The 21140-nt window shown below is 62.3% G+C and overlaps 4 protein-coding genes across 5 annotated transcripts; 1 reads left to right on the top strand and 3 right to left on the bottom strand.

The window, feature by feature from the left end:
• Window positions 1-18: 18 nt before the first annotated feature.
• SPATA25 (spermatogenesis associated 25) lies at window positions 19-3341 on the bottom strand. The gene is given in 3 exon segments (XM_008274775.5): window positions 19-133; window positions 136-681; window positions 1018-3341. Coding segments are annotated over 3 exon segments (705 nt in total). The 5' UTR covers window positions 1073-3341; the 3' UTR covers window positions 19-29.
• An 81-nt stretch (window positions 3342-3422) lies between these two features.
• NEURL2 (neuralized E3 ubiquitin protein ligase 2) lies at window positions 3423-5417 on the bottom strand. Its single transcript, XM_051844991.3, has 2 exons — window positions 4389-5417; window positions 3423-3671 (listed from the first exon to the last, which is right to left on the bottom strand). Exons 1-2 carry the CDS (start codon window positions 5128-5130, stop codon window positions 3556-3558), a joined length of 858 nt encoding a protein of 285 aa, XP_051700951.1. The 5' UTR covers window positions 5131-5417; the 3' UTR covers window positions 3423-3555.
• A 64-nt stretch (window positions 5418-5481) lies between these two features.
• CTSA (cathepsin A) lies at window positions 5482-10816 on the top strand. The gene is made up of 15 exons (XM_051844989.3): window positions 5482-5544; window positions 5726-5904; window positions 6054-6165; window positions 6328-6378; window positions 6475-6561; window positions 6798-6953; window positions 7258-7349; window positions 7695-7779; window positions 8202-8293; window positions 8375-8453; window positions 8542-8681; window positions 9284-9359; window positions 9939-10028; window positions 10198-10302; window positions 10439-10816. Exons 1-15 carry the CDS (start codon window positions 5491-5493, stop codon window positions 10520-10522), a joined length of 1482 nt encoding a protein of 493 aa, XP_051700949.3. The 5' UTR covers window positions 5482-5490; the 3' UTR covers window positions 10523-10816.
• On the bottom strand, window positions 10735-19356 carry PLTP (phospholipid transfer protein). 2 transcript variants are annotated; one of them, XM_089306777.1, is made up of 16 exons: window positions 18818-19356; window positions 18631-18741; window positions 18456-18555; window positions 17752-17880; window positions 17357-17512; window positions 16425-16488; window positions 16276-16339; window positions 15624-15715; window positions 14591-14767; window positions 14441-14500; window positions 13294-13458; window positions 13131-13198; window positions 11741-11783; window positions 11579-11642; window positions 11426-11502; window positions 10735-11085 (listed from the first exon to the last, which is right to left on the bottom strand). In XM_089306777.1, exons 1-16 carry the CDS (start codon window positions 19086-19088, stop codon window positions 10933-10935), a joined length of 1794 nt encoding a protein of 597 aa, XP_089162903.1. In that variant the 5' UTR covers window positions 19089-19356; the 3' UTR covers window positions 10735-10932.
• Between the last annotated feature and the right edge of the window lie 1784 nt (window positions 19357-21140).

Raw genomic sequence — 21140 nt, 5'->3', positions numbered from 1 at the left:
TACGGAGAAGCCACCCTGTGTGTCTGGTGCTATTTCATCCAGCTACAAGCAGAAGCCGGAGGCTGGCTCTTCCCGGCTCTCCCTAGAGGCATCTGGCCAAAGGCTGGGTGGAAACGCATCTGCTCCTGCCACGCCCCTCCACGGCCCCCTCTGGCTCCGGGTGGGCCATCATGAAAGCCTGGGCCGCCCGGATCAGGTCCTCTTCCCGCAGGCCCGGGACGGGCACAGTGGGGATGCCAGCGATCATCATGGCCAGGGTAAGGATGCAGATGTCCGGCTGGGAGCCAGCCTCCTTCCCCCCTGCCTCGGAGGGCATGGGCAGAACCCCCGGTGACAGCCCACACAGCAGTAGGGGCCTCGGCCTGCTGGGGCCACGCAGCTGGGAAGTTCTAGAGCCGCCATCCTCCCAGCCCAAGCTCTCGGGCTGCCTCGAGGGAGGGAATTTGTGGCAGTATCGGGCATGGCTGTACTCCTTCCTTGCCAGAGTCTCCCAGCCAGTGCCCCCAGGGCAGCCTCTGGCTTCGGAGGAGCCAGCCAGGGCTGGGCCCCAGGCCTGGGCAGCAGGTGTCACCTGCTCGGCCCTCTGGCTCAGTAGGCCTAGTCTGCCGGAGGCCATGACCATCGGCTCTGCAGGACTATAGAGCCGGAGGGATGAGCCGGGCGAAGGAGAAGCGGCCCCACCTGCAGAGAGGAATGAGATGGAGTGTTATTCTTGGCCTCCTTCAGCAGGAAGCCCTGCAGGGAACGCGTGGGGAGCAGAGTTTGGGAGGGCCAAATAAGACCCAGCCCGAGAGGACCCTGCAGGGGTTAACAACTCAGACTTGCTCACATCCACACCCCTAGTCCCAGCACTGCAGCTGACAGAGGAGTGTTTGTTGAGTGAATGAATGAGTAACTAGTTACTGACTGAGCAGGACCTGGGGAGAATGGCCGGGGTGAGCAGGCAGCCGCCTTCCCCGCTGTGGGCAGCACCCCGGATCCAGAAGCCCCCTGCAGTTCCAGGAGCTCGTTGCTCACCTTGGCCAGGAGGCAGAAGACCTAGCTGAGTTTGTGGAGACATGAAGTAGGACATGACTGCCCCAAAGCCCTTCTTTGTGAGGAAATAGTTCTCTGCCTCCTGTGCCACTTCTCCACCCTTCTAGAATGCCACCTCATAGTCCCTCCCCTTTACACCTGGAACCTGCCTCATGGCATTGAGCTGTGTGTTCTAGAACCTGCACATGACAATGACATGAGAGTAAAGCACCCCGGCCCAGAGTCGGGGTGCTCCAGGCTCTTGGCTCTCACGGACTGGGTCAAGTCACGTGGGCGCTTGCAGCCTTGACAGCTCATCTGTAAGGGGTGGGGGGTGAGTGCCCAGTACTCCGTGAGGAGTTGTGAGGATGAAATGAGCTCATTTCTGTGGTCAGAGACCCAAGAAAGGCAGGGCAGTGCCCTGTGCCCTACAGGAGATGAGAGGACTCTGCGCTCTGCCATCTGCTGTGTGGCCTCTCTGGGTCCGCGTTTCTCTCCTGCAGAACGAAACAGCCGGTCTAGAGCACTGCTCTCGGCCCAGGCAGCTTTAAGAAATCCTGATGCGGGTCGGCGCTGTGGCGTAGCAGGTTAAGTCTTCACCAGCAGCGCCGGCATCACACAGGGCACGGGGCCAAGTCCAGGCTGCTCCATTTCCCATCCAGCTCCCTGCTAATGCACTCAGGAAAGAAGCAGAAGATGGCCCAAGTGCTTGGGCCCCTGCGCCCACATAGGAGACCTGGAAGAAGCTTCTGGCTCTTGGCTTCAGATCAGCGCAGCTCTGGCCATTGTAGCCATTTGGGGAGTGAACCAGCAGATGGAAGACCTCTCTCTCTCCCTCCCTCTCCGTGTGTGTTGCTCTGCCTTTCAAATAAATAAATGAATACGTATTTTAAAAAGAAAGAAATCCAGGGGTGGGTGTTTGGCACAGCAGTCAAGTTGCCACGTGCAACACCTGCATCCCATAACAGAGTGCCTGCTTCAACTCCAGCTCCTCTGCTTCCAATCCAGCTTCCTGGGAGCCACCAGGTAATAGTTCAAGCACTTGGGGCCCTGCCACTCACATAAGAGCAGAAAGAAAGCAAGAGAGAGCCGGCGCCGTGGCTCAATAGGCTAATCCTCCACCTTGCGGCGCCGGCACACCGGGTTCTAGTCCCGGTTGGGGCACCGGATTCTGTCCCGGTTGCCCCTCTTCCAGGCCAGCTCTCTGCTATGGCCAGGGAGTGCAGTGGAGGATGGCCCAGGTGCTTGGGCCCTGCACCCCATGGGAGACCAGGAAAAGCACCTGGCTCCTGGCTCCTGCCATCGGATCAGCACGGTGCACCGGCTGCAGCGGCGGCCATTGGAGGGTGAACCAACGGCAAAGGAAGACCTTTCTCTCTCTGTCTCTCTCTCTCACTGTCCACTCTGCCTGTCAAAAATAAAAAAAAAAAAAAAGCAAGAGAGAAAGAGAGAGAGAGAGAGAGAGGAAAAAAGCAAGCAAGCAGGGCCAGCATTGTGGCATAATGGGTTAAGCTACCGCCAGCAATGCTGGCATCTCACATGGGTGCCAGTTTGAGTCCCGGGTGCAGCACTTCCAATCCAGCTCCCTGATAATGCGTCTGGGGAAGCAGCAGAAGCTGGCCCAAGTGCTTGGGCCCTCCATCCACGTGGAAGGCCCCGATGAAGCTCCTGGCTCCTGGCTCCTGGCTCCTGGCTCCTAGCTTCAGCCAGGCCCAGCCCAGTTCCAGCTGCTGTGGCCATTTGGGGAGTGAACCAGCAGATGGAAGATCTCTCTCTCTCTCTCTCTCTCTCTCTCTCTCTCTCTCTCTGTCTCTCCCTCTTTCTTCTGTAATCCCACCTTTCAAATAAATAAGTAAATAAATAAATAAAAAGACAGCCTGATACCCAGCCTCATCCCACACCAATTATATCAGAATCCAGGTATAACTATTAATTTTTTTTTAAGATTTGTTTTTATTTGAGAGTTACAGGGGCCATCCTCTGCTGATTTCCCAGGCACATTAGCAGGGAGCTGGATTGGAAATGGAGCAGCCAGGATTCAACCCAGCGCCCGTATGGGATACTGGCACTGCAGGCTGTGGCTTAACCTGCTGTGCCACAGCGCCGGCCCCAAGGTATGACTATTTTTCAAAATTCTTCAGCTGATGACCGTGTGTGCTGTAACAGAAGCCTCTATTCCCAGCACACACTACTCAACCCTAAACCCAATCCTCCAACAAGTGTAAAGAGAATCTTAGATAGGGCCTGGGACTAGACATTCTAAGTATCCCACAATGCCAGCCAGTGGCCAGGCCAGGAACCACTGGTCTGCACAATGTCTGAGATGCTCTCTAGCTCTGACCTGCTGACCCACAATGATTCTAGAAGCGTCTCTCACAGGTTCCAGGGGCAAGGAGATCCTACAAGGATCAGAGTGTCAGCACTGGCTGCGTTTATTTCCGGTCCTGGCTGGCAGCACCGTGGCCAGCTTCCGACCAGCCCGCAGCTCTGGGGCCAGGGTGTGCTCCTGTGGCCCTGCCCCGGGGTGGGGGCTGCAGGCCATCACTCATACTTGCAGAAATCCTTGAGCCCTTTGGGTAGATGGAGCCCGTCGATGGCCAGCCGGTGCACCACGCTCCTCTGGATGACCAAGCGGCACAGAGTCTGAAGGGAGGGCACTGCGGAGAGAAGGGTGGAGTGGCACCGATCGGGGAGGGGCGGTCAGAGTGGGTCAGCATCGGGGTCTCGGCACCCACTCTGCCATTCCCCGGGGCGGGTCTGTATCAGCTCTCAGGCCCCGCTGTCTCACCGGGGTGCCCACGGGGATGAGGTCTTTCACAGCGCCCCCGCCCCGTCTCTATCCTAAACTCAGCACACTCCCTCTCCCCCGATTCCTGGCAGCTTCTGGGGCCGGAGGTGGTGTCTACACGGCCTATGCTGGAGGCTGCGGCCCGGAGCGGGCTCTACTTCCCTGAATTCATGAAACACCATCAGGGGTATAAACTCGATTTCGGGGGGCTCTAACGAGCCTCAGGCCAAAGAAGCCCCGAGTCGGGTGTGGGATGTTCCTCCAGCTGAGATGCCCGACCTCTGAGCGTTTTCCTAAGGAGGAAGCACCCAACTCTCAAAGAGGCCCAAGATCTAAAACCATTTTGAAATCCCCACACTAGGTTGACACAGAAGGCAGCGCCACAACAAAGCGGGAGCCCTAATCCATCTGCCCACGCGGGTGTGCTGTGGCCCAGAGCCAGGAGGGACTTTGTGCAGAATCACAAGGAGAGGGACAACCTGTGGCCAGTGCTGGACAGAGGGGCCTCGGCCTAGCCCGCTGGCCGGGAAGTCCCTGCGCCTGGCCAGGAGGGGTCGCTGCTGCCCAGGGCGGGTGGGATACCTACAGCCATACTCGAGCTGGACCAGGCGCACGCTCTTGGTGGAGGCAAACACGTCCACCACCGCGTAGAGGGGCTGGGCAGCGGGCAGCCCCCGGGCGCTGGGGCCCATGTCCTCGCCGTTGATGAGGATGTGCATGTCGGCGGTGCCGTCCCGGCGCGGGCAGAAGAGGACGCCCAGGCGGCTCCGGCGCGCGGTCGGAGGCAGCACGTTCAGCTCGTAGAGCTGGTCCAAGAGGTGGCTGTAGAGGCCCGGCCGGCTGCGGCCCACCAGGCGGTCCCGCGGGATGCGGAACTGCTCGACGCACAGATAGGGTTCCACCAGGAGCGCCGGGGGCCGGCTGGGGGCCAGTGCCTCAGCCGCTGGCTGGCCCTCCCGGGGCACGCGGTTGTGGTGGCGCGTGATGGCGAAGACCCAGGTGTGGCCGAGGCTGACCAGGTCCGGCAGCGAGAACTCGGGCACGACGGCCAGGCTGGCGGGGTCCAGCGCGGTCAGGCCGAGGCGCAAGTGCCCGCACCAGCCCAGCTCCTTCTCCTCGATCTCCACCAGGAACACCTGGCCCGGCGCCAGCGGCTCGCGACTGAAGCACACGCCGTGGGCGAAGCTCTCCACGCGCGTGGCCCGTGTTCCGGAGAGGTCCACGCGGATGTTAGCGCCGTGCACAGGGTGGAAGCGGGTGGGAGGGGGCTCCGGGCGTGCGGGTCCCCAGGATGCGGCCAACGGCACGGGCTCGGAGGCAGCAGCCATGTCCCGGCCATGAGGCAGGGGGACAGGCGCCAGGGGCTATTTTGGGCGGCGGGAGGACGTGGTGACCGCGGAGAAACCATGTAAGGCATTCCCCCTCAGCCCGAGGCTCTGCCCGGGGGTCCTAGCGCCGCTTGCCCAGCCATCCAGCTTGGAACTGAGCCCCGGGAGGCTGGAACACCTGACTGGTCCACACCCAGGTCATCTGATCGCAGGCGCCCGGGCTTCGACCTTAGGCGCCGGAGGACCTTGACCCAACGTGGCCCGCCCCCGCCCCCGCCCCCCACCCCATCCCCAGGGACCAAAGCGGGGGCCGAGAAAGGCTGTCACGTGAGGCCGGCGCCCACGTGACTCGGAGTACACATGACTGCCTGTCTCCCGGCGCCTCCTGGAGAGCAGAGACGCGAGGGAGCAGAGGTGAGGGGGCTCCGGAGCTGGAAGTGGTCCCCGAGCCCCTGGGTCGGGGGCGGCGGAGGCTCGGCGGGCGGAAGCTTCCCGGGCCCGGGCGCCGCCCTGTGCTCCCCAGGGGCGGCGGCGCGGAAGTGCAGAGCAGCCGGGGCGCGAGTCCGCGACCGGCGCCCGCGCCTTGCTCCCGCAGATGGCCCGCGCCGCGCTGTCGCCGCTGTTCCTGCTGCTCGTCGCGTCCTGTGCGCCCCGGAGCCAGGCAGCCCCGGAGCAGGACGAGATCCAGTGCCTCCCGGGGCTGGCCAAGCAGCCGTCTTTCCGCCAGTACTCGGGCTACCTGCGAGCCTCCGACTCCAAGCACTTCCACTACTGGTCTGCCGCCCGGCGCCCAGGACGGGCTGGGGAGGAGGGGAGGCGGTGCGAAGCCCACCCGGGGGAGGGGGAGGGGAGGGACGGGGCTCTAGGGGCGCCTGGGAGCCCCTGCGCCGGGTCCAGTCCTGCCCTGCCCTCCACTCCGCCAGGTTTGTGGAGTCCCAGAAGGACCCCAAGAGCAGCCCTGTGGTGCTCTGGCTCAACGGGGGTCCGGGCTGCAGCTCTCTGGACGGGCTGCTGACCGAGCACGGCCCCTTCCTGGTGAGTAGGCGGCGCCGGGGAAGAGGGAGAGGAAGACTCCGGTCTCCTTGTCCTTGGGCCTCCTTGTTTGCCTCTGCTGACTCGGCCTCCCCGGACGAGGGGAGGGGTCCCACACTGAAAGGGACTTCTGGGACCTCCTCAGCCACCTCTCTCCCTTCTCAGATCCAGCCGGACGGTGTCACTCTGCAGTACAACCCCTATTCTTGGAATCTGGTATAGCCGGAGCCCGGGGCTTGGTGGGCAGCGGGCGGCACCTGGGCGCTGGGATGGGCTCGGGGACCCTGTCACCTCTTGCCTCCTCCCCTCTAGATTGCCAACGTGTTGTACATCGAGTCCCCGGCTGGGGTGGGCTTCTCCTACTCCAATGACAAGGTTTATGTAACCAATGACACTGAGGTGAGACTGGCAGCAGCTTTCTGGCCCAGCCCCGTGGGTGGTCCAAACTGTCATGGAGCAGGTGCAGAGAGCTGGGCCTTGGAGTCCCGGGCCTGGCTCGGCCCCGGGCTGTGTGGCGCAGTCAGGGCCCAGTCACTTCCTCTTGCACACACGGGGCGGGGGTTGTGGTCATGACCTCCGAGGTCTGTTACAGCCAAAGCCCTGCTGACTGCCTGCCTGCCTCCTGCCACCCCCAGGTTGCCCAGAACAATTACGAGGCCCTCAAAGATTTCTTCCGCCTCTTTCCGGAGTACAAGGACAACAAACTTTTCCTGACAGGAGAGAGCTATGCCGGCATCTACATCCCCACCCTGGCCGTGCTGGTCATGGAGGATCCCAGCATGAACTTGCAGGTGCGGGGCAGCGGCAGGAGGCAAGGGGAGCTGCGACCTTGGCATTGGCCGGATCACACGGGCTGGCGCCCCACCCAGCCCGGCCTCCGCCGTGCTCTGCCTGCCACCAGATTCCCTATCTCTGCATGGGGCGCTCAGCTCCCAGGCTGCCCACTCCCTTCCTGACGCTGCGTGGATTTTCCCACCCTTCCACCCCCACAATCCAGCTGGGGTTTCAACATCTGGATTGCAGCAGGGCTGGGTACGTGTCAGGCACAGCCCTGCCCACTGTGCAGATGAGCTGAGCGCCCTGCCTGTTCCACAGGGGCTGGCTGTGGGCAATGGCCTCTCCTCCTACGAGCAGAATGACAACTCGCTGGTCTATTTTGCCTACTACCACGGCCTTCTGGGGAACCGGTATGGAAGGAGGGGGATTGGGCAATCTCTCGGGCGGGGTGGGTCAGGATCGCAGCCCTCGTGCCAAATGTGTGACAACCCCAGCCCTGCCCTGGTTTGTGGGTGGGGGGTGGGGTTGTGGGCAGGGCTGGATGCCACAAGGCTAGCCTGCAGGTCACTTCACAGGGGCGCAGGAGTGCTGGCCGGCCCCCGGGCAGCTTGCTTGGAGACCTGCCTGTCACGCCTGTGATGGTCTTCCTCAGTCCCCCAGATCAGACCTGATGGGGCTTGGCAGGGAGACGGTGGGTGGCCGCCGCCCCCTCCCCTGCCCACTGGGCCTGAGCGCTTCTCTCTGGTCTGCCACAGGCTCTGGTCTTCCCTGCAGACCCACTGCTGCTCCCAGAACAAGTGCAACTTCTACGACAACAAAGACCCAGAATGCGTGACCAGCGTGAGCCTCCCCCCCACCCCGCACCGGCCCTGCCCTGACAATGGGGCCACGTCCCCTCCCTGGGGGACTCTCAACCCCTCGTCCCCTGTCACCTTTCAGAAGCTTCTGTGTGTGTGTGTGGGGGGGTTCCTGTTTCTCAGATCCCTGTGCTGTGCCAGGTACTGAGCTGAACCACGGCTCCTTCATGGGAGATAGTTGTGTCTCCCCATTTTCCAGATGGAGAAACTGAGGCCCAGAATGTGGAAGTCACCTGCCTGGAAAAACAATGGTGCTTCCGGGTTTGGAAGATTGCTTCCGCCAAACCTGTTTTCCTACCCCTGTTCAGAGCGGGTGGAGAGTGATGACAGAAGTGGAGTCGGAGAGCCCTGAGGGGTGCGAGGGCTGGAGTCTGGAAAGCTCAGGGGCTGGGTGTGTCATTGCAGCTTCAGGAGGTGTCTCGTATCGTGGGCAACTCGGGCCTCAACATCTACAACCTGTACGCCCCGTGTGCTGGGGGCGTGCCCGGCCATGTGAGGTGGGTGTGGCCCCACGCCACTCAGGCCCAACCCCAGTCCCAGCTGGAGGCCCGGCCCCCTTGCACCCATTTCCCTTGCAGGTATGAGAAGGACACTCTGGTGGTTCAGGATTTAGGCAACCTCTTCACGCGCCTGCCGCTCAAGCGGACGTGGCATCAGGTGGGCGAGGGCCTGGGCCTCGTCCCCGTGGGGTCGGGGCCGGGGGAGGCAGGGAGGCAGAGCCTGATGTCCCTCTCTGTGCCCCCAGCTGCTGCTGCGTACTGGGGATAAGGTGCACATGGACCCCCCCTGCACCAACACCACGGCCGCCTCCACCTACCTCAACAACCCTTACGTGCGCAAGGCCCTGCACATCCCCGAGCAGCTGCCCAGCTGGGACATGTGCAAGTGAGGGCCCTGTGGGGGCCTGGGGCTCAGGGCCGCAGGCCGCCGGGGGCCCTCTGGCTCGGGTTTCTCCCAGGGGACGCTGTGGGCGTTCAGGACAAGACACTTCCTGGTCATGCAGGGTGTTTCCCACCCATTGTGAGCAGGGGGTGGGGGCTGGAGTTGGGGGCCCATTGCCGTTCAGCCCATTCATCCTTCAGGGCCGCACTGCTTGTCAGTGTCCGTTACTCCATGGTAGTCAGTTAACGGACACCGTCCCCAGCTGCCCAGATCTCCTGTGACCCCACCCCAGGTAAAAGGTGGCGCCTGGCACGGCGGGGGCCCCTGAGGTCCATTCTGACTGCTCAGTACGCACGCTGCACTGCCTGCTGGCCCCCAGGCATGGAATGCCAGCTGCATCCTGGTCGCCATAGCAACCAGAGTGCCTGTGCACTTCTGAATGGGGGTGGGCTCAGCATCCGAATTCCAGAAGCCCTGGACAGGTGACACCCACGGAGGGGGCTGGAACCCAGCCGTCTGCCACCTAGGGCAGGAGAGGTCTGACCTGTCGTCTCTCTTCTCCCCCTCCCTGGCCATCCTGGGGCCTGCCCACCTACTCCCGGCAGCTTCTTGGTGAACATTCAGTACCGCCGTCTCTACCAAAGCATGAACTCCCAGTACCTGAAGCTGCTCAACTCACAGGTGCCGGGGCAGCACTGCTGGGGACCCCCTGAGAGCACCCCTCAGGCTGAGGAAGCTGCAGCCCCAAGTGGTGAAGTCATGTGCCCAAGGCCCTGGGGTCAGTGGGGTCAGGATTTGAACTGAGGTCTGTCCCCACCCCGTCGTACTCTGCTGGAGGAGGCCCGGGGTCTGCCTCGGCCCAGGAGCCTTTAGGGTGAGAAGAAGTTGGGGTATCTTGTCACAGAAGGGCAGAGGTCCAGGGTGGGGACACAGCCTTGCCCCAGGTCACACAGGACCGGCACAATGGTTAACAGCATTGTCCCTCTACAAGGTATGTGATCCTGGGCAAGTTTCTTAAATGGCCGCTGCCTCAGTTTCCCCAGCTATAAAATGGGGATAATCTCAACATCTACTTTCATGGCCAAAGTGTTTAGTTCAGGCTCACCAGACACGTGGTAAGGATGTCAGCAAAGAGGAGAATATCCGGGTTCAGGCGATCTCGCTGGGCCCCTTGAACTCCGGGAGGTCGGGGGTTGACCCAGGCAAGAGCTGCGGCCTTGGCTCATTCCGGACCCCTCGTGTTCCCCTGCCCCATTCCAGAAGTATCAGATCCTGTTGTACAATGGAGATGTGGACATGGCCTGCAACTTCTTGGGCGATGAGTGGTTTGTGGACTCTCTGAACCAGAAGGTGAGGCAGGTGCAGACGGGGAGCGGCGGGTGTGCGTGTGCGCATGCGTGGCTCCGGCCGCCGGAGGACAAACCCAGCCAGGAGCTGCGGGCTCCCGAGGCCCGGCCGGCGCTGTGAGCGGGGCGGAGGGGCCACCGCGGGCTGATTGATGTCTTTCCTGGCGGGGCAGATGGAGGTGCAGCGCCGGCCCTGGCTGGTGGACTACGGGGACAGCGGAGAGCAGATCGCCGGCTTCGTGAAGGAGTTCTCCCACATTGCCTTTCTCACCATCAAGGTAGGGCGGGGCCTGGGCGGCACCACGGGGGGAGGGGCGGGGCTTCCCGTGGCGCGGGCGGGGGGGGGGGGGTCGGGGACGGGAAGCACAAAGGGCTTAGGGTGAAGGAAGCATCTCACGAGCCGCTGCTCCCCAGGGCGCCGGACACATGGTCCCCACCGACAAGCCTCAGGCTGCCTTCACCATGTTCTCCCGCTTCCTGAACAGAGAGCCCTACTGACACCACGGGACGCCCCCCCACTCCCGCCTGGTCCAGCCCCGCACGGGCTGGGACCGAGCTCTGCCCCTGTGGGGCAGGCCCCTGCCTCCAGAAACTGCCCCAGCCCCCGGCTTCCCTCCGCCTCACGCACCCCACACTGCCCCGGGGTGGCCGGCCCGGCCCCGCCCTGCTTCCACGGCGCCCTTGACTGCACCCCAGGAATCACGCGGAGCTCAGGACAGCCCGCCGCCGAGGCGTGGGCAGACTGTAATCGAGGGACTGACCGATCACGGAATTAAATTGGGTGCAGCTTCACACCCTTCTCTGCGGCCCTGGGGGTTAGCGGGGACACCAGGGAGGAGAGGGGCTGTGTCGGGGAGTGGGGGGCTGAGTCCTGAATGGCAGCTTTCGGGCAGGGGGGTGCGGGGGGCTCAGTCAGCTGCGGGGGCAGGCAGGGGAGCCTCGGATGCCTGTGGCTGCCTGGTGGCCGCGGGCGGGTTCTTGTCGATCACCTCAATGTTCTTGTTGATCACCTCACGCAGGCCTTTGGCAAAGTGGAGGTCAGCACCGATGGTGAGGAAGCCCTGTGTGGGGAGGGAGAGAGAGAGGGAGCTCGTGGGTATGCGTGGTGGCTCGGAGCCACGGAACAGCTCATGGCCTTAAGGGTTTCTCAAATCTGGAGGGAGACAGAGGGCTTCCTGGAGGAGGTGACTTCCTAGCTAAAATCTGGGAGATCAGTAGGTGTCGGGGTGGGCTGGGAGAAGTGTCCTAAGGAGAGACATGGCCTGTGCAAAGGACCGGGGGAGCCTCATATGATTAGGACGGGAGTGTTGGTCAGTAAAAGGGGAACTAGCGTTGGGTCATGGAGGGCACGGGGAAGCTGCGGGGCGGGAGGGGGGCCGGCCCCATTGCGCCCACACTCACCGCGTGGTTCGTCACCACCTCACGCACAAAGTTGATGCCCTCGGGGAGGGGGATCTGCACTCCACGCCAGGTCCGCTCTGTGGGTGGGAGCCACTGGCTCAGCCTGGGCCCGCCCTGCCCACCCCTCCCGGCCTCCTCCGCCCCCAGCCCTACCATTGAGCATGGGCATCACCCCGATCTGCAGCAAGGTCTTCAGGGGGGCCTGGAGCGGGATCAACTGCAGGGAGGGGAGACAGGGCCGCCGCGGCGGGGGGCTTGCCTCGGCCGCCCACCCCGGCCCTCGGCCCGGCCCGCCCCCCGACATTGCCAACTCACAGCCAGTGACTCGATGGCAGACTGGTTCGAGTAGATTCGGAATCTGTGGGAGAGACGCAAGGCTGGTGGGCAGGCAGCCTGCAAGCCCACCTTCCCCGGGCTGCCCGGGCCTAGCGGGCCCCTGTCTGCCACCCCCACGCCCTGCCAGGCAGCACTGCGGGTTCCAGAGGCAGATCCTAGTGCGGGTCCTTCGTCGCCCCCTCCCTGGGTCTCCCGTCCCCCAGGTCTGCTGCTTGGCCTCCACTGAGCACGTCTACACAGCAGGCTTCAGTGCACAGCTCGGCAGGTGGTGTTCATTTTAGTCAACAAAAACCACAAGGCCGACTTCCTGGCAGATACTAAGCACATGAAAAAAAAAAGGCTGAATATCATCAAAGTAATTTTAGAAACCAGTTGATGTAGTACTCATAGCAACTCTAAAAAGCAGGCAGGCGTTCGGCCTAGCAGGTAAGATGCCCGCATGCCCTATCAGGGTACCTGAAGATCCCCGGCTGCAGCTCCTGACTCCCAACGCACACCCTGGGGGGCCGCAGTCATGGCTCAAGTGCTCAGGTTCCTGCCGCCCATGTGGGGGACCTGGATTGGGTTCTTGACTCCCGCTTTAGCCCAGGGCATTGTAGTGTTCAAGGAGTAAATTCGTGGATGGAACCGCCTCTCTCTCTCTCTTTCTGGGTGTGTGTGTGTCTTTCTCTGCCTCTCAAATAACGTGTTTAAAGCAGGCACTATGATTTGCACTTTGTGCGTGAGGACGGAGGGGCCCAGAGAGGTTCCGTCAGTGGCTGGAAGCTGGCAGAGCCTGCCTCTAGGACCCAGGCTCTCGCCATCACCACCCTTGCATTTTCTCCTGAAGTCCTTAGCGCAGCGCCGTGCGTGGCACTTCGTGGGTAACGTTCTGGTCTGCGCTGTCTGCCGGGAGCTCACTGGCCCCGCGTGTCTGCTGAAACGCGAGGGATTCGTTGATTTGATGACTCTGGATGCAGGCGGTCACCTGTGGCCGCAGTTCCGGTTCGGACAGCGCAGCCCCAGGAAGGAAGCGCCACGGTCACCTGTGCTGTGGTACGCACCTCAAGGAGGCTTAGGAAGATACAAATGGCGCTCCTGTGACATCAGGTCACAGGGCTGTGCTGTGCTGTTTCTACCAAAACCCAGGCTCTCATCCTCTCGGCTGCCAGGCCGTGGGCCCCTCCCTTAACCTGGTGGGATACACGCCCCGCCCTGCCCTGCGCGGAGGAGCTAGGCTTTTGGAAAAGCACTTGGACGCAGTAACAAAGACAGTGCCCAGCCCAGGAGTGCCTTCTAGGATGTCGGCCGTCAGCCCTGGGAGACGGCTGTGCCTCCAGCCCTGACAGCGAGGGGCCTGCCCGGCCCCCGGCACGGCACGGCTGCTCACTTGCGCAGGTCCAGCTGTGTGCGCAGCGCCTTCCCCCGGAGAGCCATCTTGGCGCTGAAGCGGGCGTCCTGCAGACACGTCGGGGAGGGGGCTGTCACCGGCCGCAGAGGGCCACAGCCCACTTCCCCCTGACCCCTGGCTGCCCCCACTCTGGGGCCCGCACCATGACCATGCTGGACAGCTGGACCTCGGGCTGCATGGGCGGGACCAGGGCGATGGTGACGGTGGCGGTGACAGAGATGGTGGTGCCCGAGGGCTTGATGGTGCAGCGGGGAGGCGCCGTGACCTGAAGCTCCAGCTTCAGCGGGGAGTCGATCACCGCAGGGCTCTGCGGACAGACGGCAGGGAGGGCCGGTCGGGTCCTGCTCGGTGCCCTGGCCAGCCCCCTGGCACGGGAAGACTGACACAGACTCGGCCCTTGGGGACCAGAGGTGGCAGAGGCCATGGCCTGCCTCCACGTGGTTCCCTGCTTGTTTTCCGAAATTCCCTCCATAATTAGGGGCCATGGCCAACCCCGATCCCAAGAGACAGGCCTTTATGTTAACATCCCGGCCCCTGGTACACCTTCCTCTAAGCCGCTAGGCTACGTTGGAGCCAAGGCTTAGTCCCCACCATCCCCAGCTGTGTGGCTGTGCCCTTCAACCTCCCAGTGAGCATGCGCACCAGGGACACTGCTCCTCAGTGTCCAGAGGGGAGACTGAGGCAGGGAGGCAGCAAGTAATCGCGCAGAACGGGGACTGGAAGCCGGGCGGTCTGACAGCAGAGCGCACGCCCTTCACTCCGTGGCCAGGGATCTGCCGGTGGCGAGAGCAGTGGCAGCAGTCCACAGAGCACTCACTGTGCCCCGGGTGCTGTTCTGTTCGAAGGAGTTAATCCAGTGAAGCCCCAGGCCAACCTTGAGCGTTTGCATTGTGAACTCAGAGACTCAAATCCAGGTGCAAAGTCCAGCTCCACCATTTACAACATTACACCAAGGGCACACCCTTTGACATAACTGAAGGGTTTCTTTCAGCGTTCTTAGCTCCCACTGCCTGCCTTGTTAAATAAGGGGAACCAGACAAAGAGACAGATTCACTGTTAGAGCCCCTGTACCTGCCCAGCATGGGTTCGCACCCACCCGTCCTGCCAAGAACTCCGTGAAAAGGGAGCAACCCCGTTCACTGCTGGGGCCGGCGTGGCAAGGTGAAGGGCACAGCCACAGGCCAGGGGCCAGGCCTCTGTCTCATCCACGGCTGCTGCACACACCTGCTGGCGGGCGGGCGCCGTGCCCTCCAGCCCTGGCCACCTGCCTGCCTCCCGCCAGTGCTCACCAGCAACACGATGCTCCCAAAGTAGGTAGCTCGCAGCAGGATGTCCAGATCGTGGGGCACCTGCACGGGGGAGTTGGGAGCAAAGAAAGATCACCGGGAGCTCTGTGCCCGGTCCCCTGTCGCCTGTCCCCCAGTCAGGCCCCAGCATACCTTGTCCCCCACCAGCGACAGCTTCAGGGCCCCTGCCCGAAAGTAGCTCTCCATGGCCGAGTCGAAGAAGAACTCCGAGAAGGCCACATACACCATGCGCTCCTCCTCCTGCAGCTGGGGCTCCACCGCCCGGTTGAGGAAGCTCCAGTTTCCCTCCGCCAGGGGGAAGAAGGCTCCCTGGAGTTGAGGGATCGGAGTCGTGTCAAGGCAGTCTGGCCCCGCACCCAGACTGACAGCTGTCACTCAGGCACAGCCGTCTCCCAGCACAATGGCGCTGACGGCCGCCATCCTTGAAAGCACTCATGGGGATGGCGGCGAGCAGGACCCAGCCGCTGTTCTCAGGGACTTAGGGCACAGCTCTTAAAAGTGGGAGGAAGCAGGCTGGCCGGGGACTGCAAGGGAGCACCCTCGTCAGACTGGAGAAGGGAGGATCAGGAAAGGCTGGTGGAAGAGGCGGCACTGGGGTGATCAGAGCCAGGACTTGAACTTCAGACATTCTAGCTCTGGAATTTGTGCTCTCAAACTCTGCCGTACTCCCCAGAGGGGAGCCGAGCTGCTGCCTGCCAATGAGCTGTGTGGCCTTGGGCAGGTGAAGCTACCTCTCTGAGCAAGGCTTTGCATCCTTGAAAGGAGGATGGTGTTAGCACCTGACTCCCAGGGTTGTGGGGGGATGAAGTGGGTTTATGTGCACAGAGGTTCCTGTCCAGCTCCTTCGAGGAAGATGGGGAGAGGCTGTGCCTGGGCAAAGGCCCTGGGGTGGGAAGCAAGGGCCATATTTGCAAGAGAGGAGCTGCAGAGACACAGGATGGAGTGAGAAAGGTGGAGCCAGGTAAGGCTAACAAAGCGCCAGCGCCAGACCCTGGAGGTCAAAGTCAGTGTTTTGTGGCGCTGGAGAGCCATGCAGCCTTGGAGGTGAAAGTGGCCTCGGCAGAGCCGGGCTTTGGGAAGGTAAAGATCAATGCATTAGAAGAAGAAGGAATCTGGCGAGGGGGTCGGAGGGCTCACCCGCACACCCCACCCCTGGGCAGCTCACCCGGAACTCCATGTCCAGGTAGCTGTTGGACACCACGGGGTCCTTCAGGAGGGAGTAGTCAATGCCCACGAGCTCATCCACGGCACTGCGCACTGCAGGGAGGCCGAAGTCACCCGCAGCCTTGGCGTCCCCGGGCCTCGGCCACCAAGCGGGGACTTTTCCCTCATGGCGTGGTCAGGGGATCGAATTCGTTTTAACAGGAAGACACTGAGTGCATAGTGTGTGGCAGGTGCGCCCTGATGTCACCTGTTATTATTATTATCACTACTTCAGGAGTTTCAGGAAATCCCTAAGCAAGATGGCAAAGGGTTCTTTCCAATCCTCGGCATCCCCTGCCCCCGCCTTCCCTTCCCACGCCCTGCGACTTTTGCCAGAGGTCACGGCTGAGAACAGGCCATTCCTGCTAGGCGGTCAAGGCAAAGGCAAGGACAATTCTCACAGCTGCCTCCAGGGGGAGCCATTGCCAACCACAAGAGGAATCCAAGGGGCAGAAGTACTCACCTGAGGTCACAGGGCAAGCCAGCAGCAGAGGCCACATTGGGACCCGGGACTGCTCCACGCTGCGGGCCCCTGTGCCCCCAGCCTGCTCCTCACCCCACACCTACTCCAGGAACTTGGCCCAGAGCTCCCAGCCCCGCTAGTGCCAACTCACCGGGTACAGTGTCCAAGAGGGAGTTAAGCAGAACCATGCCTGCGTGGTAGAGCACCGGGCAGATCTGGGAGGTGGGGCCAGGGTCAGGGCCCGCTCCGGAGAGGGCACGCCCCCCCGCTGCCCCCTCTCCCCCCCACCACTGCCCACACCTGCAGGTTGAGGAGGAAACGCATCCCGGAAGTGATGAACGTGGAGAGAAACTCGTACACTTTCCTGCCAGCAGATGAGAGATCGGGTGAGCCCAGACCCTGCTCCTACCCAGCCCAAGTCCAGGAGAAGCCACACTGTCCAGGGACGCAGCGGGGGTGGGGTCGCCTCCGCTCCAGCCTGAATTACCAGCTCCACGGTGGCCGTTTCCCACGCGGGAGGCCCGATCCCCTCGCTAACCTGATTCTCAAGACCCCCTCGCCATGCCTTTCCCAGCAGCCCAGTGAATCCACGCAGGGCTCCTGAAACCTGCTCAGAGCGCCCTCCACCTCAGTGCTCCCACCCTGCGTTTCCCCATCTCAGAGGCTTCCTCTTCCAGGCAGTCTTCCCAGATCATTCTCCCCTGAACCCCAACACTGCTTTCTTGGTTCCTCGCCCAAGGCCCTGAGGACAAATGTTCTGTCCCTTCGGCCAGGCTCTGAGGTCCTTTCGGAATCCTTAAGGGCCTCATAGACTCTTTGCTGCACAAACACGAACTGACTATACCGACACCAGACGGTCAATCCACCATCTTTTCTCCCCTACGCCCTCTTAGAACCAGCACAAAGTCCCTTTCTGAACCCAGCTGTGCGTACCAGGCCTCACAATTACTCTGACCTAAGGAGCTAGCATGGAGATAAGCATGCGTCACACGCCAGGAACTGTTCTAAACACTTCTCCAGTCCTCTCGCTGACTTTATAAACTAGGTTCTGACATCATCCCCGTGTCACCTGCGAGGGAGCCGGGGCACTGAACCTGAGGGACTTGCTGAAGCTCATGCAGCCACGGCTTGGCGGAGCCGAGACTGGGAGCAGCTGCTCTGCCTCTCCAGCCGTCACCCCACACTGGGCAGACGGGCTGGGGGGCTCCCCGGGGGCCCTGGCTGCAGCTCACCTGAATGTTCCCCCAAACGCCGCGTGCATCCTGGAGACAGAGGCCAGGCAGGAAACGTTGGACACTCTCATCTGGCCGGCGGGACCCTGGGAGAGCTGCAGAGCCGTCCGGATGGACACCCCCTCGGCCGAGGCGTTGATGTAGCCCCCGTCATAGCTGCCGAAGGCGGTGACCGGTCACCCCCGCAGGGAGCCTCGCTCTTCGCTGCCCCCTCCCCGCTCCCACGCATCCCGATCTCTCTAAAGCTCACTTCTGCAGTTCATCAGGCAGTGACTGTACCCATGACACAGATGGAGAAATGGAAACTCAGCAAAGCCGTGGGGTCGCCCCCAGCCCCCAGCCTCGCTGGCCCTCCTGCCCCGCCCTCCGCTCCCCTGGGGGTGCTGGGTGCTCACAAGAACCAGTAGAGGAGCTGCCGTCGGAAGCGCAGCCCCAAGGAGGCGTTGGTGATCTGCAGCGCGAGCTCCTGCTCCGGCTGGAAGTGGAGCTCAGACCCCGTCAACTGCAGCTCCGTGACCTTCACGCTGTGCAAGGCAGGGTCAGACCCTGGGGCACAAAGAGGGACCCCCCCACCCACACACAGGAAATCCGCTCCCGCCTCCTCCACCCCAGGCCTGGGGAAGCTGGGCTGGGTGGAACGAATTCTTCCATGGCCTTTAGGGACCCAACTTGGACTTGGGGAGCTCGGGGCGGGGGTGCCCCTGACCCAAGTGTGGATAGTGAGCTTCACTCCATCTCTTGGAAGTTTTGTTGCTTGCATACCCTCCACTCCCTCTTCTTGGGGCTGCTACCCCTGGTCATTTAACCAAATCCTATCACCTAAGGTCCGCCCCCTATCGCAGTTCCCCTCCCGCCCCTGCTCCTAAACCACTCCTCCCATGAGCTCCAGCGCTGCCCTAGACTCCACTCCCATCCACTGGCCAGTCCCTGCCACCCTTCCGTGCTCTCTGGCCATTTGTCATCCACTGGTCCTGGCCTCTTCTAGTCTGGGCCACGCCCATCTTCCTGGCCCCGCCTATGCTGGCTGGCTGGGTCTTTCTAAGTCCCGCCTCCGGGCCGCCCAGCCTCTCCTGCGGCCCCGCCTCCGAGGCCCACTCACTCAGAGATGTTGTAGTAGAAGTGGCCCTCCCGTCCTCGCAGGTCGGGGATGGTGATGGCCTCCAGCTCTTGCTCCAAAAAGCGCAGCCCCTCCTGCTTCACTGAGGCGGCAGGAGACCCTTAGCTGGGGACGGCGACCCCACGCCCGGCCGCCCCCGCCTGCACCCGCGCCTTACCCAGCGCCAGCGCCTCGGAGGTGACGCGGATCTTGCAGCCGGGGATCTCCGCGTGAGCGCCAGCCAGCAGCGCTAGGAAGACGGCCCCGAAGAGGGCCATGGCGAGCGGGCCTGCGGGTGGGGTGGGGTCGCTAGAATCCATTCCTTGGACGTCCGACCATTAGAAGGGTCTAGCCCGAGGTGTTACCTTCCAGGTAACTTCCGGGAATTCGGGACCGATAATCCTGCCTCCATTTGGCAAAGGTAGACTGAGGCTCAGAGAGGCCACGCGACCTGCGCTCTGGTCCCAAAGGACTCGGGGCCCGGGGAGGAGGTGGTCTCGGTTCCCGAGTGCAACCGCCGCGTGACGAGTCCCGACCTCCGGGGGTCCGCCCCCCCCCCCCCCAGCGCCTCCGCGCGCCTCTAGCTGCAGGCGGGTGCAGGCTTGCACGTTGCCATGGCAACAGCTGCACGCGCATTCCTGGGGGGTGGCTCGCGGTCTCCCAGGGCCCACGCCGAGGGGGGAGAGGAGCTGCCGCCGGACGGAGGACTCCCGGGTCCTAAGTCCTCCCCTTGGGGATCTGTGCCCCCCCCCCCAGCTCTCCCGACCCTTCCCACCCCGAGGTCAGTGCACCGCAGGCTTGGCTCAGCGAGGGTCGGGGATGGGACAGGGACGCGCCCCAACTCACTTAGCCGTGGAGCTGGGGGCGGCGGGCTGCGCAGCGGATCCGGGCGGCGGGGTCTGGCGGGCAGCGGTGTCCCTGCCGGCTTTATAAAGCCGGGCCTCCGCGACCCCCCTCCCCTCTCCGCTCTCCCCTCCTCCCTCAGGGGCTGGGAGGGGATGAGGCGGGACGCTGGCAGCCGGGAGAGTGGAGAGGGCTGTTCGAGCCCCGTGACAAGCCCGACCGCTGTCGAGACAAGTGGGGGACCCAAGTGAGCAAGAGGGAGGGAAGTGCGGGGGTGGGTGTGTGGGCCCGCCCGCCACCGCCACCACCACCGCCCAGCCCCAGCAGGGCTGCTTTCCGGGGACAGCCACCCATCTCCCTACGTGATCGTGTGCAAGTCCCTTCATGGGGTTACTGAGTCGGTTCCCCCTCCAGCAAAATGAGCAGGGGCATAGGAACTTTCATGGTAGCCCAGGGTTGGACACGAAGTCACCGCGGAGGCAGCGGTCTCTCTCTTCCCTCCCTGGCCATCATCTCCAGCCCTCTCCTTGCCCGGCCTTTGTCTCTGTGTCACTCCCTGGGGAACCTAAGGACCCAGGGACCTTTCCCACTTGGAAAAAGCAAGTGCAAGGGAGGGCTGTGGGCCCAGGAAGATACCCCCGGGGGACTGGAATTCTCCCAGGAGCGCTTGGCTCTTTCTGCAGGATTGTGGATGTTTTGGTTAACGCTTGGAGCTAGGTGCTCCTTCTCAGCTGCCCCCGGGACAGGGCACTAAAAGACCAAAGAGGAAGCAATCCCAACGCGCCCTGAGCGTGGCTTCTGCACCACGCCGCCAGCTGGGTAGGGACCCGCTCCTCATTCACCCAGGGCCTTCCGATTAGGAAACTCTTCCCAGGAACCCACTGAGCCCCGGGGAAGCCGGGCATGCTTGGTCGCCCAGACCTAGGGGAGCTCATTTACCTTTTAAACAACCTGCTGCGGACGCCACGCGCAGGCGGGAAATGAGAGGCTGAGGCAGCCCCGGGGTCCAACAGCAGCCAGTGGGTTTTACAGTCCAGAGAGTAAGAGCTTGCTGGACTCTGGCGCCTTAGGGACCACGTGCGCGTCCTGGGCTGCCGGTTCTTAGGTGTGCAGGAGCCACCATAGTGCCGGCACGTCATTGGTGTCAAGTAAATGCTGGCTGTTACGGTTAGGGGCAAGAAGCACAAGCAAGCAAGGCACAGAGGGTGGCTGTGGGGGCAGAGAAAGTGCTGGAGCGCTGAGGGCGGCCAGAGGAGGAAGTGCCTTTGTGCCTTTGAACTTGAGTAACCTTCCTAGAGCCTGGCTGGGCGGTGGCTTCATCTCATTCCCCGCACTGAAGTGAAACCTCTGTCTTTGTATCACTTTTGTCTCTTCCAGGGTGCCCAGCGAGCTCTACGTGCTGCTGTGGACCACTGACTTAACTCTTGGGCCTCAGTTTCCCCAACTGTGAAATGAACACCATCAAAGCGTTGCTGTGAGGATCCAATGAGTTCATTCACTGAGACAGTTTAGTGTGTACTTGGCGTTTGGTGGGGCTCAGAAAAATGTTGCTACAATCATTAGCATTATCAACCATTGGTAGCTTTTTTTTTTTTTGTAAAGATTTATTTTATTTATGTGAAAGACAGACTGAGAGAGAGAGATATATATATTCCATCTTCCGGTTCACTCTCCAAATGGCCAAAGCCAGGAATCTGGGCCTCCCATGCGGGGACAGTGGGATTCGAACTGGTGTTCCAGCATGGGACACTGGCATCACACGCAGCAGCGGAACCCACTATGCCACAACGCCGCCCCCGGGAGTGGCTTTTTGTTTTACTGAGAAGAGACTCCTGCCTCCATGCC

Source organism: Oryctolagus cuniculus, chromosome 11, assembly GCF_051225735.1.
Source record: "Oryctolagus cuniculus isolate XC-2025 breed Fujian yellow rabbit chromosome 11, ASM5122573v1, whole genome shotgun sequence".
NCBI lineage: Eukaryota > Metazoa > Chordata > Mammalia > Lagomorpha > Leporidae > Oryctolagus > Oryctolagus cuniculus.
Note: the sequence above shows the minus strand (reverse complement) of the source record. Positions and strands in the feature narration are given on the sequence as shown.

What these genes read in the sequence shown, in the direction of transcription:
- NEURL2 (XM_051844991.3), bottom strand. Translation starts at nt 5,130, where the DNA reads ATGGCTGCTGCCTCCGAGCCCGTGCCGTTGGCCGCATCCTGGGGACCC. An exon ending in GGTCCAGCTCGAGTATGGCT is followed by an intron (nt 3,672 to 4,388) that starts GTAGGTATCCCA and finishes TTCTCTCCGCAG; the next exon opens with TGCCCTCCCTTCAGACTCTG.
- CTSA (XM_051844989.3), top strand. Translation starts at nt 5,491, where the DNA reads ATGACTGCCTGTCTCCCGGCGCCTCCTGGAGAGCAGAGACGCGAGGGA. An exon ending in ACCCCTATTCTTGGAATCTG is followed by an intron (nt 6,379 to 6,474) that starts GTATAGCCGGAG and finishes CCTCCCCTCTAG; the next exon opens with ATTGCCAACGTGTTGTACAT. An exon ending in TCAAGCGGACGTGGCATCAG is followed by an intron (nt 8,454 to 8,541) that starts GTGGGCGAGGGC and finishes CTGTGCCCCCAG; the next exon opens with CTGCTGCTGCGTACTGGGGA.
- PLTP (XM_089306777.1), bottom strand. Translation starts at nt 19,088, where the DNA reads ATGCGCGTGCAGCTGTTGCCATGGCAACGTGCAAGCCTGCACCCGCCT. An exon ending in TTCTACTACAACATCTCTGA is followed by an intron (nt 17,881 to 18,455) that starts GTGAGTGGGCCT and finishes TGCCTTGCACAG; the next exon opens with CGTGAAGGTCACGGAGCTGC. An exon ending in GCGTTTGGGGGAACATTCAG is followed by an intron (nt 16,489 to 17,356) that starts GTGAGCTGCAGC and finishes ATCTGCTGGCAG; the next exon opens with GAAAGTGTACGAGTTTCTCT.